Source organism: Chiloscyllium plagiosum, chromosome 19 (assembly GCF_004010195.1).
Source record: "Chiloscyllium plagiosum isolate BGI_BamShark_2017 chromosome 19, ASM401019v2, whole genome shotgun sequence".
In the NCBI taxonomy this organism is placed as follows: Eukaryota; Metazoa; Chordata; class Chondrichthyes; order Orectolobiformes; family Hemiscylliidae; genus Chiloscyllium; species Chiloscyllium plagiosum.
In genome coordinates this window covers 2,080,159-2,097,751 of record NC_057728.1, presented here as the reverse complement: position 1 = coordinate 2,097,751, position 17,593 = coordinate 2,080,159, and the positions used below count along the sequence as shown (strand labels likewise).

At 40.9% G+C, this 17,593-nt stretch overlaps 1 protein-coding gene across 9 annotated transcripts in view; it reads left to right on the top strand.

The window, feature by feature from the left end:
• The window catches only part of cnot4b (CCR4-NOT transcription complex, subunit 4b), a 177,174-nt gene that overhangs the window by 101,148 nt on the left and 58,433 nt on the right, over positions 1 to 17,593 (top strand). For all 9 annotated transcript variants that reach the window (XM_043708930.1, XM_043708934.1, XM_043708937.1 and 6 more), the window contains one exon: positions 10,998 to 11,495. In XM_043708930.1, coding sequence (XP_043564865.1) covers positions 10,998 to 11,495 — 498 coding nt within the window. The remainder of the gene's footprint in view (positions 1 to 10,997; positions 11,496 to 17,593) is intronic.

The window sequence follows — 17,593 nt, the reverse complement described above, 5'->3', positions numbered from 1 at the left end:
GGGTGTCCCGGAGATGTTCCCTAAAGCGCTCTGCTAGGAGGTGTCCAGCCTCCCCAATGTAGAGGAGACCGCATCGGGAGCAATGGATACAATAAATGATATTGGTGGATGTGTAGGTAAAACTTTGGATTTGAAAGGCTCCTTTAGGGCCTTGGATGGAGGGGAGGGAGGAGGTGTGGGTGCAGGTTTTGCAATTCCTCCGGTGGCAGAGGAAGGTGCCAGGATGGGAGGGTGGGTTGTAGGGGGGCGTGGACCTGACCAGGTAGTCACGGAATGGATGAGTAAACCATAGCCTTTCCGATGTGAGGTGATTAGTGTAAGGAAATAATCTTGTCGTGATTTTTATCTCAAAATGTGGCTGGAATGCACCATTTTCAGTCTTGAGATAACATTACACATCTGTAAAGGACCTCAGTCTTGACTACTTAATGATCTTGAGAGTTTGGATGTTCACTCTTTTAATCAAATTTCTTCCAGAGTTGGTACTAATGGACTGTTCTAAGAGTTAATGTGAATCTCCTAGTGAAGTGTTAACACAAAATTGGGTATTGTTTGTCAAGAACTATGTACAATACGTGACACACAAGCAGTATTTGGCTGAATACATCTTTTCAGATAATTATGTTCTACATGAATTTCCTCCATGTAATTTACTTCATCCCACCCTCATGGCACATTGGTAAATGTGCTGATTACTAAATTGTCAATGCTAAGTTCTTTGCCAGATGCCTGATTTCTGCTTTAAAATCAACGTATCATTCTTGCTCCCCACTATGCCAATGATGCAGCCTGGGGAGGCTGCCGCGCACACTGGTCGTATTGTAGTAATTGCTTGCACTTTTCTACTCTTTCCTCTTTTTGGTAGAGACAACTCTCCACTGGGAAGGAAACTGGGTCAGTCACCCAGTTAAAAACCAGAGGCAGGTCTCCAGTCACAGTTTGTGGAAGAGATAGTTTAGGGGGGGAATAAATCATGAAATGGATGCATATAATTAAAACAAGTTCCACTGGAATCCAGTATACCCTGAGCTTGATAGTATTGGATTTGGTGAGGTGCTATCACAGCACAGGGTACTGTGGAAATTAAGGATCGAAGTAAAATTGGAAATTTTGATTTTGTTTCAAATAAACTCTGCGTTTACACAAAGAGCAAGTCCAAAAGACTTTGACTCTGCATTTATGTTTGCTCTTGTGGTCCCATCTTTACTATGGGTTGTGATGATTACGTCACTGACCTGTTTATCCAGAACCCTCAGCTAATTCTCAAGGGGCTTGGATTTGAATCCCACCATGGTGAAATTTTAAATTGAATGAAAAGCAACCTAAAACTGAACATGTAACCTTTGTGGATTGTTGTAAAAAGTAATTTCATTTCCAAGTAATGTGGTCTGGTATGCATAGATCCCAGACTAGCAGCCACATAGTTGACTCTTGCCTGTCCTCTTGGTAACTAGAGGTGGGCAATAAATGTTGAGTTGGCCTTGCCAGTGATAGCCATATCCCACGACTGAATCTTTATAAAGGCATGCTCTATTTCAAGGTTGATTCATGGTTGTGCAAAATTGTACAAGAATTTTATAAGACCATTAAACATAGCAGAAGTACACCATTCAACCCATTGGATCTCTTCCACTGTTCAACAAAATCATGGTAGATCTGATAATCTTCAACTCTACTTTCCTTCTTTCCCCATAACACTTGATTCAATTCCTGAAATAAAAATTTCTCTCCACCTTGAATATACTTAATGACCCAGCGTCAACAGCCCTTTGGAGGAAAAGGTTCTACAGGTTCATAACGCTCAAAAGAAATCCGCTGTTTTTCTACTCACTGAGAGGATGTGAGCTTTGCCCATTCTTGCCCATTCTTAATTGCTGAGAGCACAAGTAAAGGTTAACCACATTGCTGTGGATCTGGAGTCACATGTAGGCAAGTTTCATTCCCTGAAGGACAGAGATGAATGAGGTATTTCCAAGAATCGGCAACAATTTCATGGTCCTTGTTAGAAAATTCCATCATCTGACATGGTGAAATATGAACCAAGGACATTCCCTGGCTCTCCAGAGTAACAACATTGCAATAATGCAATAATACCTCAAGGCCGTCACACCCATTGGACCTCCTGTCTGACTTAAATGTGCGACCCCTTATTCAGCGATAACGCCCACTGTTCCCAGACTCTTCCACAACGGGTAAGTGTTTCCAAACCCACCCTGTCAAGCCCCCAAGGATAGTGTGTGTTTTAATTAAGTCTCCTCTTATTCTCGGTTCCTTACCCACTTTACTGGTATTTCTTCATTCCTTAGATAAGGAGGCTAAAACTGTTCAGTATTTCAGCTGTGGTCTGACTCATGCTTTCTGTTTAGCAAAACCTCCCTAAGTTTATATTCCATTCCCTTTGAAACGAAGGCTGACGTTCCATTTGCCTTCCCTATTGTCTACTGAACTTGGATATTAGCTTGTGTGATTCTCAGTCCTTGGTGCTGTAGCTTCCAATAGTCTTTGTCCACTTAAACAACATTTAACAAGTCTATTCTTCCTACCAAAGTGCAGCATCTTGCATTTCCCCACATTATATTTCATCTGCCAAGTTTTTGCCCACTCACTTGTCTTTATCCTTCTGCACATTCTTGGCCAACCTACTGCCTTCCCATTTTTCTTACCTGCAAACTTGGTGATAGTACATTACCTTTTTTCACCTAAATCATAAATATATATCACATGTGTGATGTCTGTGACACTCCACTAGTTACACTTTGCCATCCTGAAAATATTCCTATCCCAGATGTTTTCTATCAGTTAGCCAATCTCTAGTCCTGCTAATATGCTGACGCCAGCACCATGGGGTGTTCGGTAATATAGTATGTAACACTTCTTGAAATGCCTTTTGAAAATCTAAATATATCTTGTGTTTTCCCTTTTCCTATCCTGTTTGTTACATCTTCATAGAAGAGTAATCAATTTCAAGCATGATCTTCCCTTCTTGAAATCTTTTGACTCTGCTTGATCATACTGTGCATTTCCAAATGCTCTGCTGTCACGTCCCTTATATTGAACTCTTAACATTGTTCCAAAAATAGACATTAAGCTAACTTAAATAGGAGCAGTGATAGGCCATTTAGCCCTTTGAGCCTGTTATAGCATTCACTAAGACCGTGGCTGATGTGGCGTAACTCTTTATACCACCTGCGAACCATATCCCTGAATGCCGTGGCTTAATTTTTTTCAAGTCTATAGTTACTTTTTTAAAACTTGTCTTTTTGCGTAAAGGTGTTAGATTAGCAGTTTTCTTATCATTTTTGGGAATGTCCCCGAATTTTACGATTCCTGAAAGATTACAACCACATTTATCTGTGTAGCTACTTCATTTGTCCGATGATACATCCCAACAGATCCAGGGATTTTTCGGCATTTCACCCCATTAGTTTCCGGAGCACTTCATCTCTAGGCATAGGTATTATATTAATTTTCTGTCTATGTGCCTGTGAATATTTAGTAATTTTGACAGCTAATCATTTCTACTGTGAAGTGTCTGTTCAACTCCTTTCCCCTTATTATTGCTCCAGCCTCATGCTCTTAGGGGTCTATGTTCACTTTTACTACTTATTTCCTTTTCATACATTTAAAGAAGCTGCTGCTGTCTGTCTTTATTTGCAAATTTACCCTCAAAGTTTATTTTTCTTTGTTTCTTTGGTTGTCTTTTTGTTTTTAAAACTTTATCAATCTTCTGTCTTACCACTGAGGTTTGCCACATTTCTTTCCAACATTTGGGATAGCTAGTTGGCATGGCCAGATTGGACCGAAGGGTCTGTTTCCATGCTGTACATCTGACTCTATGTTGCTGTCCTTGATTGCTCTGGTTAACCATGTGCTGTTGAAATAAGTTGTCCTGCGTGAAGTTTGCAACAGCATTCCCTTTTGAATATTTTTATTTTGTGGAAATCCAAAATGCTGACATTCATAATCCTACTAACAGCACTTCAGTGGAATATCATTTGAATACTGTAATCTGTTTTCCTTGGCCTGAATCAGCAATTTGTGACCTGTCACCTGACCATGTCTGTGTGCTCCCAGTTCTCAATAATCCATGTTTGTAACCTTCCTTTAAAGATGTATGCATTTGTTGTCTGTGCCTTCATCCTGCTCTTTTGATTTTGTTTATTGAGGTTAAGAAATGAGAGTTAATCTAAATGGCAGAAGTTCAATATTTACTCAGAATTGTTTGACTTTTTGAAGTCAGTTAAGAACTCCACGCTTTGCCAAACATATGCGCATGCCACTGTCAATTTTCCACCCCAGCCATGTTGCGGCTGTTTGGTATTCAAAATGAGCAGTTTTTTTTGCTGCAATCCTTTGGGAATTAGACTGAGATTATCCAATTTTAATTTCACTCAGGATCTCAAGAACAAGCATGCAGACTAGACTTGTAGCCAGTCTGACTTAGGTTCTGAAGATGGCAAACTTTTAGCAAAAAACATTGCATCATCCAATCCCCTCACACTTCGTATTTATATTGCATACTCAACACTTGACGGTTTTGTAGTGCACTGAAGTGTAATCGTGTGCTTGATTTAGAACTATTAGTGTACTTAATATTTTGAATGTAAAACTAATTTCATGAACCCCTCATTCTCTTTGTCGCTGCTCCCGCCCCAACAAGACCATCTCAATTAATATTAAATAATAGTATGGAGGAGAAATTGTGCACCTTATTCACTTCTATAATCACTAAGCGCATGTTTGTTACTCGGTTTATTCTGTAAAAAGAATAGCTTTAAGATGGTTTTTAATCCTCCAATTGCTGCCTAATCCATGTCAGTTGGATTGGGAGGGTGGAGAATTGTCTACTTAATCTGTGAACTTTCTCATGCTAAAAGGGAAGCTACATTGGGAGTTGACTGTTGAATGCCAGCTTAGAAAATGATTTGTTTCACTTCTATACGTTGAATGTCCTCTTATCCAAAGTCGCTTCAGAGCTGTGTAGGTAACAATTAAAGCTTCTCACATACAGAATTTGGAAAATAATGTTGAGAAATATTAATCAGAACATTGGAATGCTTGTAAAACTTCTGATTCCGTTCCTAGCACTGTTGCGATTTTTTTTTTTTCGTTCTGTCCTGTCAAGATATTTATGTCATCAAACATTTGCAGGGGAAATTTCCATTGATTTGATCACAGCTGATAGTCCAACAGAATAGGATAGATCCACAATAAAACCTGGCTTCGTTAATCATAAGTTTAATTTTGGTATTACCTTGGTGATTATTTACTGAACATAATACCACAAGATGTTTTCATAGGTCAAAACTTTGTTTTGCTATTTATTTCCTGATGCTGCTCTTGACAAATCATCTGTCAAGTATCACTTCTGGTTCAAGTTCTTAATTTCATAGTTAATACCTGACTTCTCCTCTTTGGACTACTGAGGCTGTTTCCCAAACCACATTTCAGTTTTGATACTGTATTTCAAGTAGCTTGTTCAAAACAAACTCTCTCAACTTGGGTGTTTCACAAGGTAAAACTATCTCGAGTGTCTGGTTCCCGTGAATCAGAACTTAATTCTCATGCTACCAGATAATTGTTTAAAGTTCTAAATTAGTCAGAACTGGAGTCAAAAGCTAAACTAATGTCACTTCTCTGTCATAAACTCAGCAGTATAAGCATTTTATTCATTACTACCATGAGCAGTTGACTGGATTACATGCTTCAATGGCAATTATGCATTTGATATATTTGGTCACTGTTCCAAATGTTCTCGCCTTCCTTAAACAGAATTCCTCCTGGGATGATCCTCTGCAACTGCAATCGGAACCTGAGCTCATTGTATAAATGCTTTGTTTGAGAACAGAGCAGTGATGTTTAAGCAGAGTATCATCCAAGTGCACTTCGTGTTCCCCTTTCTAAGGGTCTACAGGGGATGTAGTACCAAACCAGACACTCTGGCCCAAATTCACCAATGTTGGTGTTAACACTCTTCTTTGTGTTTCCTCCTATAAAGCTGTCATTGCAACATAGCTTCCTGTTAAATCTGTGTTCTCATTGCCATTGGCACATTTTGCCAGTTTTAAACTATTTCTTACCTCATGCAGGAAAGTTTAGCCCTATGCAGTTGAGATGTTGTTTTGACCTTGCCAGTAAAAAGTACCAATTCCACTCCTTCCTTTCACCTTTCGTACTTTGGTTTGCATGTGCTGGGATTCAGTTGACTTCGTCAATTTTACTACCCATATTTGAGGGGAAATCTCAATTGTAATTGTTAGAAGACAATGAAAAGACATTAATGCCATCGATAGACAACTTCCTGGTGGGGTTTTGTGTAAGGTGACAACGCTATCTCCAAACCTCGGAAAAGCTTCTTTCAGACCCAGCTCAGACAAGAGGAGCTCCTCTTGTGCATCCCTCCAATCAATTGTCCTGTTCGACTTCTCTCCAATCAAAGATCCTGGTCCATCGCCAACCACATTCAAGTGCATCCACCTGCTCCAAAATCCCTTTCCCTTTTCATATATCAAGATGCCAGGGTGGCACTGTGGTGCAGTGGTTAACACTGCTGCCTCACAGCGCTAGGGACCCAAGTTTGTTTCCAGCCTCAGGTGACAGTCTGTGTGGAGTTTGCACGTTCTCCCTGTGTCTCTGTGGGTTTTCTCCAGGTGCTCTGGTTTCCTCCCAGGATCTAAAGATGTGCAGGTTAAGTGAATTGGCCATGCTAAATTGCCAATAGCATTCCAGGGATGTGTAGGTTAGGTGCATGAGTCAGGGGAAAATGTAGAATAATGGGGAATGGGTCTGGCTGGGATGCTCTTCGGAGGGTCGCTGTGGGCTTGTTAGGCCGAAGGGTCTGTTTCCACACTGTAGGGATTCTAAGACATCAGGATTCTGATTGAAATTTCTGTAGTAGGGCCTTCATTACCTGTAATGGGCACAGCGAAAGCGAGCTAAGAATTTTTATTGTAAATCACATGTCAGAGTTAGGACATTACAAGATGCTTCAAAGCAATGCAGTATTTGCCTGTTGTAGACCATGTTGGTCCATTGCCCAACTCTTTCATTCTGTCACTGAGACCTTTTGATATGTTTTTACCACTTCCACACAGCGTTGACAATTGCTTTGCAGCTTTTCCATTGTTCTATTGCTGTAAGTCTAAACGTTTTACAGTTAAATGGAATCAATAAGGTTAGGAACTCCTGATTTGTCCATGACCTTTTTTTTTGCAAAATCTTTGTCCTTTCTTAATTCCTGAAGAGTCTGGACCACATTTCCCTGTTGTTTCTTCCATTTATAATTCCATTCATTTCACTCCACACCTCTATTCCCAGCCTTTGACTCTCTAGCCAAAAGCTTACCATGTCTGTTCTAGGAATCTCATCTCTTCGACCAAAGTGCTCACCAGTATCAACCTGTCACTTCCTGACTCTTGTGCATTTTCTCCATGTTTGTTTTCCTTACGTTTGTTTGTAAAACTCCATTGACCCTTTCTTTGTTCAAGGTGCCGACTAAATGCAAGTTCATCAACATGTGAAGAACAGTCTATAATTTGTGGTGTTCACAGTTTAAGTTACTGTAGCATGATTTCACACCTCCAACTTTTGTGGCTAACTGATCTCAGCTGTTGGGGTGAGCCAACAGCACAGCTGTGTCACAACTGGTAACTTTTAGCTAAGTCATTGTGACAACAGTAAACAAAGTTGTCAGCATTTGTCACAAGACAACAGCAATAATTAATTTACCCTGATTTTTGGCATCTGGACTCAGAAATTAATTTAAGTTGAGAATACCACCTGCCTTGATGCAACTAAATTCTATTCATGATTTTAAACTGAGTAAGAAGTATTTCTCAAGTAAGCTGTCCTCTTCCATTGCACTGTTATTTTCATCAATTATTTTGGATGGTCTGAAGGTGCTATTAGCATCCACTTCAAAAGAATTGAGGTTTTCTGCTTCATGCGTGTCTGATGACACATAATTTTCCATTTTAGGCACCAGGCACAAATCCGTAATTGAACCAGATCAGTTATATTTAGACTTGGAGCAATGTTCCAGGAGCAATGATCCAGCAGCATTCTCCCACCAAAAGCTTGACCCTTGTTGCAGGCCAGCTCAGTGTGGAACTGAAGGTGTGCTGTGATATTCGAGATGCCATCTTCGTCAGCAACCCCATACCTATGTTCAGATTAAGTATGAAAGATTCCATCCGACTTCATAAGGAACAGGGCAAACCTCAACCAATGTCTTTGAAAGAGAACTCCTCAACAGCTTCACCATTTTGTTTTGTTGTTAACTTGTGGTCAGCACTGATGAAGCAGCATTTGTTGCTCTTTACTGGTTGCCTTGAAGATATTGAGTCAGTTAGTTATGTTTCAGCATGGTGGATTCATGGATTTCTCATGAAGGATGTTGGTTAGTTGGAGGGTTTTTTTTTAAACAATCTAATGGGCAGCAATATACACCAGCAAAATAATTGAGTTCAGTTGCCCTTGATGACATTTGACTGGCAAGTCAGAAGTTGTGACTTCAAGTGCCATAACTGCTGCATTGCTGTTGTTCCAAGTTGGCTATGTATAGACTAGACCGCACTCTGCCTTGTCCATATGGGTTCTGCACTTCATCCTCCCCTGGTGAAATGCAGAAGAAAGCTCGCACTTCTGCCCAAAAATGTGCCTTTGCCAATTTGCTGCACCCTTCCATTCCTCTGCAATGTTGTGATGTTAAAAGCTTCTAATCAGTTCTAAATGATGGCCCCCTTCAGAATTAGCAACTTGACTGTGTCTTCATTCTGTTTCCCCAATTAGCTGCTTATTTATACTAGTCATTTATGGATCTGAGTTAAAAGTTGACCCCTTTGACATTTCAGAAATGGTCAGATTTCTGATCACTAAACCAGTGGGAAGGCTCCTGATATCAATGGAGTTAATTTTTGGGGATGAAAGTGTGTGCTTCCATTGTCTTGTTTCTTTTACATTGCAGTTTATCAACTTTGTTTGGGCTTGCACACAAGATACTTTACCACAGCATCTTGAGCAACTTGGTGCACATTCTGCTGTCCATTTTTCTGCCAATTATTATGTAAACTGCAGAAATGTTTAACTTGAAACCATAACCTTGCTCAATATTTTTCCTGGAATCTACAAGATGAACAAGTTGAGAGAGAAAGTAGGCAAATTTTTAAAATGCGTTGCATGATATTAGGATGTCCCAGAGTAATTTTAGAAAAACACTACTTGGATCCATAATCAATGTGTTGTTTTGTAGAAAGCCAATAGTGACTGACTAAGCAGGATCAGCTATTCATGCGACATAATCAGTTCCCTGGATGCTGCCTGACCTGCTGTGCTGTTCCAGCAATAAAGTTTCAACAAACATAATCAGTTCAGCCTGCAGAAGGCAGAAAGGGCTGAGTGGCCTGCTGCTCCTCCTAATATCTTTGTGAATTGCTGTAATAAGCCAAGACCTGGATTTGAAGCCAGTGAGATTTGATTGTGAAGTAAATCATCTGCACATGATCCATAAATAGGCATGTTACTTTGATGAGCCCTTAAGCTCACTGTGAGGCATGAAGTACCGCACCTCTCTCTGTCTCATGTCACTGGCCTTTCAAGACAGTCAATTGGGCTGCTGGTATCAAGGTAACTGTGCATTGACTGCTATCTTGGGTCACCGTAGTCTTTGTTATTATAATACCATAAAAACATCTTTGCACTGTCTTGTCTGACATGAGAGAACTCCAATCAGTGACCCTGCATTCTCAAAAGATTTAATCAAAGTGTTTTAAGCTGAGTGCTATCCTTCAGCACTGCAAGCAGATGGCTTGTACACATCACCCTCCACGTCCTGGAAAACGGATGATGCAATTCTTCAGATCTAATTAAGAAAAAATACATTGCATTAATATTGAATGAGTAGTCAGTTGTTGGTTAAGATTGTTTTAATGTTCAATTGGGTCTCTAGTAAAGGAACAATTTGGGCAAAGAGTGTATACATTTCCCCCCCCCCCCCCCCCTCCAAAGCCCATAGCTTTTGCAGACTTGTCAGTCCTGAGCGAGTGGCTTTCTGATGTTGGATTTTAAGACTTGGAGTTTGGTACAGACCTCTTGCAACTTGAAATACAAGTTGAAACATATTCGCAGAATTGTCACTGCTGTGATTTGTTTTCATAGTTCTTGTGATAGGCTTGGCACATTGCAGTGTTCATATGATATGGAGCCGGCTGTTTTAAGAACTGGAAAAGCTGGAAAAACTCAGTGCATCTCACTGCATCTATCGAGAGAGTGACAGTTAATGTTTTGACTGCAAAGTCTGTGTTACAAGCAGGAATTCATCTCTGAAATCAAAGCTTTGTGTAACTGTGATTGTGTGCTAAATGAACTTATCTAAGGACCAACATTTAAAATGCTAGCAGTAAATTGTAAATGGTCTGCCTGCATATCATCTTTCCCTGAACCAAGCAGTGGCTTCACAGTTTTAAGTACTCGTAAAGCTCACTGGAGCTTGACTGTAGCATGGAGTTATTTAGTTGTAACCTGATTTTCCCTTGGCCCACTTAGCCAATCCTCCTTCACCTCTGCTCTCTCTCTTGGCTTCTTTATTTGCCTCAGCACTCTTTGCTCACTGCCATTATGCTTATAAAGAGCAAGAAGGGGCAGACAAGGAGTTTAGAACAACAATAATTCTAAGAATGTGTTTTGTACAATTTGCCAACAGCCCTTTGTGTTCACATGAATGCTTTTCTCCTGTGTGTAATTGAAGCCTTCGTATCTACACTTCATAGAATCATAGAATCCTTACAGTGTGAAAACTTAATGAAGAAGTAGCTGAAAGAGCTTTCTGAACTGTTTTCCTGCTGAAGTTCCATCTGGGATCTTCACTGATCACTCGTATTGAAAAATAATGGGTAGGGAATTGATGGAACTTTTTCACACAGTGCGTGTTTGGCTTGGTCATATAATTGCACTTGGAGAAACATGTACTCATTTCTCTTCTTTCCTTCAATAAATTGCAGAAACAATCCCAGTATCCTCATCAACAGATTGGCAAGCGGCTTTTGGTTTTGGCTCCTCCAAACAGCAAGAGGATGACCTGGGTTTTGATCCATTCGACATCACCAGGAAAGCCTTAGCAGACCTGATAGAGAAAGAACTCTCAGTCCAGGACCAGCCTTCCAACGCAGGCCTCACTTCCCTCACCTCACTACAGACCCCTCCGCAAACTGCAAACAAAGGCATTGGTGGCTTCTTGACCCCCTCTGCTGCCACAACAGCCAACTCCATAGGCAACTCTTTCCCCAACTCCATATTACCGCGGAGGTTCCCAACTTTTCAACACAGAGCCGTCTACAACTCGTTCAGTTTTCCGGGTCAGGCACGGTATCCATGGATGGCCTATCCTCACAATAGCATGATGCACTTGAACCACACAGCAACACCCACCTCGAACAGTAATTTCTTGGACTTAAATATACCACCTCACAGCACAGGACTTGGTGGAATTCCTATATCAGGTAGGTGGCAAATGGTAGATAATTCTAACAGTTTCCCAACTTGCTGTTCCCTTTTACAAATGAATGTATAAGAGCAACGTGTACTGGACTTGGGTGTTGTGGGTCATTGTTAGAACTGTTGCTCCTACAGATGAGTTTTGTGATGATTGCTTATGTGTGACTTTTCTTAGGTCATCTTCACTGAGAAATCGGAGCAGCACTCAGGGCTTCCCAAACGACTCAGTTGCAAGCCAGAGTAAACAGCTGAGTTGTACTAAGATGTTCCAGATATGGATTTCCAACCAACTCTATGCTTACATGTGTGCTAAGTGTGTTACAATCATGCTCCCAACCACAAGGCTGCAAGCATAGGAAAGCCTATTGCTGATTGTCACTTGATGCGAGGATTTAGTTTGACTCTGATGCCCCACTGTCTGCCCACCTGTAAAGAGTGATTAACTGAAGTGCTTGAAGGTGATTGGACTGAGCAGACCTGTAAAGTTTTAAGCTCATACTTGTTCCTTTACCTCATTCACTTCATTCATGATGACAGTCGGTCTTTAGGAATTTGTTATTGAGTTCACGGTCCATGCTTATGATTGTCGATTTATGTGGATGTGCATAGAAAAAGGATTTTTGGTATATCTCATGACTCGGTTAGACTTTTCCTTTGCACTGTTTCTGGAATGCTTGTAATCACCTTTATAAGTGGGAGAGCTCCAGTTTGAAGAAAACTTGAATGAAGTTAGAATAGCAGAGTAATTTGACTATTTTTCTGCTTAATGCTGGTTTTTCACCTCGTGGTGCTGAACAGAGAGCGGCACGTGCTGTCAGGTTAAAAGTTCATCTAACCAGTGTAAGCTTGGTTATTTTATACCCTATGCAGATATTGGAGGCACACAAATATTGCTGACATTTGATGCCTGTTAGGTGAATAAACAGATACAATGACAGTGCATTGTCTGCTCTCTTCAGCATTTGGAGGAGTTAACAAGTACTGGTCTGTTTCCCATGTATTTACAAGAAAGCTGTTCTGATCAGCCAAATAGTTCTTTTACACTGCTACAAATATCTAGACAATGTGAGACGTTGTAGGAGTGAAGAAATAACATGCTGATAGGACACTTTGGCATTTAAATATCTAGTAAGGTGATATATTGCCTTCCCACTTTCTGTTTTTAGCACGTTAAAAGTGACTGTTTGTCACAACAATCCTTTTCATTGAGCTACTGGCATTGGATATTTCTGTAAGTCATTTTAAAATTTCATCAGGAGTTTGAATTTTCTTTTGATCTGCGTCAACCCTGAATGTGTCCCATACATTGATGTTACAGTCGCAGATCAGTCTAGTCCCCACAGAGAATTAATGCCACAAGCAGTCGTGGGTACTTGCAGTATTATTTCAGCAAGCTGATGCTGGTGAGTCCACAAGGGGGTGCTGCCAGTTCAGAGTTGAGCAAGTGAAGTTTCACTGAGCTGGAACGAATGATTATGCTGATGAGGGATTCATCAAGGTTGAGAATATGGAAGTAGAATTTCTTTCTGAAAAACAATTAGCGCAATGATAAGGATTCAAACCCTGTCAGTTCCACTGCTGACAACAAGTCCTGTTTATATTAATGCTAGAATCCTGCATTGAGGTTTCAATCCTGTTAAAGATTGCAGTATTCATGTCCCATTTTCTACCAGCTTGTTCCTTGTCGATTCTCATGGCCTATAAGATTGGTTAGTGTTCAGCTGGTACCCTTCGGTTGTACTAATACTAGCGCACTCGTTTGTCCTGTTTTCTCCTCCCCTCTCCAGATTGTGCTGGGTCACAATTCCTTGTTTGCTAGCATTGTTGCTGTAAATATCCCAGACGTCCGATCTTTGAGCGAGTTTTTGAGTGGCTATGGGATCCATCAAGTGTCTCTGCCGAAGTGTCTCTGTTCTGTTGCCCTCTAATGTTTACAGCTAGAATTCTCAATGAGACTCATTGGATTGCAATTGTGGTGGAGTCCTGAAAAGCATTTATTTTTGTCGATCGTTCAAAGTACTGTGCTGAATCAACATCCTGATAAAATTTATCATATTTCAGTTAGCTACCTGGCATAGCATCTGCTATTTTGAAGTGAAAATTAGCCAGGCACTGATCCCCCTCACATTTCATGTTTTCTGTAGCATAAGTGAAACAACCTCATCTGAATCTGTAGCTGAAATCATTCCAGTTTTAACGGCTAGGATCAGTCAATTGTGCTTTGTTTGCTGTCTTTGGATCAACCTGTGACATCTTCAAAAGAAATGACTGTGTTTTCTGCTCTCCGTGAAGAGAGCACCCAGCTATGACAGGGACATTTGCACCAATATCTGTCTGTGCATGATTTGCTCTCTTCCAGCTGTCATTAACACAGTCATAGTCATAGAAATGTCAAGCATGGAAACAGAATCTTCGGTCCATGCCGACCAGATATCCCAACCCAATCTAGTCCCACTTGTCAGCACCCACCCTATATCCCTCCAAACCCTTCCTATTCACATACCGATCCAGATGCCTTTTAAATGTTGCAATTGTACTAGCCTTCACCACTTCCTCTGACAGCCCATTCCACATGCACCACCCTGCATGAGAAAACACCCCTTAGGTCTGTTTTATGTCTTTCCCCTCTCATCCTAAACCTATGCCCTCTAATTCTGGACTCCCTCACCCCAGGGAAAAGACCTTGTCTACTTATCCTATCCATGCTTTTATAAATCTCTATAAGGTCACCCCTCAGCCTCCGACACTGCAGGGAAAACAGCCCCAGCCTATTCAGCCTCTCCCAATAGCTCAAATCCTCCAACCCTGGCAGCATCCTTGTAAATCTTTTCTGAACCCTTTCAAGTTTCGCAACATCCTTCCTTTCGGAGGGAGACCAGATTTGCATGCAGTATTCCAACAGTGGACTAATCAATGTCCTGTAAAGCCATAACATGACCTCCCACCTCCTGTACCCAATACTCTGACCAATAAAAGAAAGCATACCAAACGCCGCCTTCACTATCCTATCTACTTGCGACTCCACTTTCAAGGAACTATGAACCTGCACTCCAAGGTCTCTTTGTTCAGCAACACTCCCTAGGACCTTACCCTTAAGTGTAATAAGTCCTGCTAAGATTTGCTTTTCCAAAATGCAGCACCTTGCATTTATCTAAATTAAACTCCTTCTGCCATTTCTCAGCACATGGGATCTTGATCAGATGGGCCAACTGTAATCTGAGGTAACCTCTTTTGCTGTCCACTCCACCTCCAATTTTGGTGTCATTTGCAACCTTACTAACTGTACCTCTTATGCTCACATCCAAATCGCCTTATAGATCGCATCCTCCACTCTGCCCTCATCAATTTTCTTTGTTACCTCTTCAAAAAACTCAATTAAGTTTGTGTGACATGATTTCCCACACATGAAGCCATGTTGATTATCCCTAATCAGTCCTTGCCTTTCCAAATACATGTACATCCTGTCCCTCATGATTCCTTCCCAACAACTTCCCCTCCACCGACATCCGGCTCACTGGTCTATAGTTCCCTGGCTTGTCCTTAACACCCTTCTTAAACAGTGGCACCACATTAGCCAACCTTCAGTCTTCTGGCATCTCGCCTGTGACTAATAATGATTCAAGTATCTCTACTATTACAGAGATATTTGTATCATTATTAGTCACAGGCGAGGTGCCTATGCCCAGCAATCACTTCCCTAGCTTCCCATAGAGTTCTAGGGTATACCTGACCAGTTTCTGGGGATTTATCCACTTTGATGCATTTCATGACATCCAGCAGTTCCTCCTCTGTAAATGGACACTTTTTTTTTCCCAAGATATCACCATCCATTTCCCTACATTTTATGTCTTCCATGTCCTGGAAACACTGATGCAAAATACTCCATAGATGTGTTTTGTACTGTTGTTTTTCTAAAGTCAATGTGACAATTTGCACTTACTGGGAAGATTATCTGATATTCAGTTTTGCTGCTTTCAGCCTTTTGAGTCTTCTAATTTATTTTAAGGAGCACATTACAGTCTTGATCTTTTGTCTGTTGAACTGTTCATCATAAACTCAATTTTTATATCTATAACTCAATTCCGCACCCCTCCACTTCAATGTGATCTGAGCTAACTCCTTACTAAAGTTCATGTCAACGCATCACCTGCCAGCTGACGTGCTTTTCATGATCTCTCTGAATCACAAGGAAATTGAGATGGTATGTGATGAAGATTTTTGAATTTTGGGGAAGAAAAAACTGAACAAATAACTATTTCTTTCAAACAGACAGGCAATTCTTAAACTGCTTTCATTATCTCTCAATGAACTAATTTGGAGAAGCCTTTTTTTCAATGTATCAATTTCTTGCTTTGTTTCCTGATGGTCCTGGTTGTAGTTTATCCAGGAATGCCAAGTCCTGGGTGGTGTAATGGCTCAATAGTTATCACTGCTGCCTCACAATACAAGGGATCTGGGTTTTGGGTCCTTTTTCGGGCATTGTCAAACTGGTTGTTAATTGTTGGAGAACATTGTAATCTCATAACTGAGTCTTAATTTTGCCAATGTTTACACAAAGACATTGCAGTAAAAGAGATTTACAACCATTTGAGAGCTCTGTCTGTTTGCTCTGCTCCTATATACTCCTCTAGCCCTCTCACCAACATCGGTGCTTAGCCACAGCAGAGCCCATTCTCCGCTCATCCAGCATCACTGCTATTTCTTTAATCCTGTTCAGAGATGTCATGGCACACATCTGGTGCAGTTAGGGCTTGAATGCAGGCATTCTGGCCAGCAAGTAGATAACACTTTCTCTACACCAGGAGAACCCTCCCACCATCGCTGGTCCCTACAGCTAAGGTTAGTGCTGAGCTGCTGATCTTAGTCGAGAGTATCTATTGCAGTTGAAACCTGTAGCTGTGCCAATGTGAGTGGCTAGTATCACATTGTACATCAGTTGTCACTTGCTGATCACCTGAAATATTCGCGCTTTTTGAACTCTTGGTCCTTTTAGCCTCTAAGTTAAATTGTTTCTCTTTTCATGTTCTCCATACCTTCATGTGTGTTTCCCTACCCTTGACTGTATCATTGACAAGTTGAAAGTGAGGACTGCAGATGCTGGAAATTGGAGTTGCAAGTGTGATGCTGGAAAAGCACAGCAAGTCAGACAGCATCCGAGGAGGAGAAGAGAGTCAATGTTTTGGGCAAAAACAGTTTGTGAGGATTGTACCCGTTGAGAATCCTATCTTCACACATCCAGCCCCCATATTTTACAATGTGGTGTTTAATTTCCCTTCTCCTTCAACTCTCCTGTGAAACTCATCTCTTCAACCAGGATTTTACTGTCTGGCTTATTCCCCAACTTTTTTCAAACTCTGTGATGGTCCTTGGTGGTGTGGCAATGTAAACTATATATTTTTATAGATCTGTTATTGTCATTTTTGGAACACAATGATCCTGACTGAGAAGCCTGTAAAGAAACTTGAAACAGCAGTGTTGTCTTGTGGAATAGAGAACACTGGTGACCAGTTGTTAGACCGGTGACTGATATTGGTGTTGGGATCATTTTTTGTTACATATTAAGTTGGATTGAGGAATGCAGATCATAATTTTAATGTTTGCTTAAAAGGAAACAGCATTGAGGAACAAGGCAACAGGTTTCCCAAGGATCTTGTCAGACAAACTAAATGGCCACATACTTGGCACTTGAAATATAACGGGCCTGGGACTGTGTGCAAGTTGAGAAGGTCATTTGAAAGTTGCACATGGTGCTTGATTTTACTTTTGGAATTAGAGGAAAAAGGTGGAGGTGGCTAGGGACGTGTGTCTGTGTTCTGTGAAGGACAGACCGAAGCCTGGTATCCTGCTGAGCACTAAATGTATGAACCCATTTTTCGCTCAGTAGATGCTATGTTGTTGCAGAATTTTCCAATTTGGTTCCGGATTTGCAGTTTTATATTCTGCATATATACTAATCAAAACCTGTTCACCCTGCTGGATCCCTTCACAAAGAAATAAGGATACAAGGTGAAATTGCAGCTTGTTATTCTTGGGGAATGAATGATTGTTCTGCGATATTGCTTCTGTTCATCAGTTTCCACGTGAAATAGCTTGTTTTGTTACA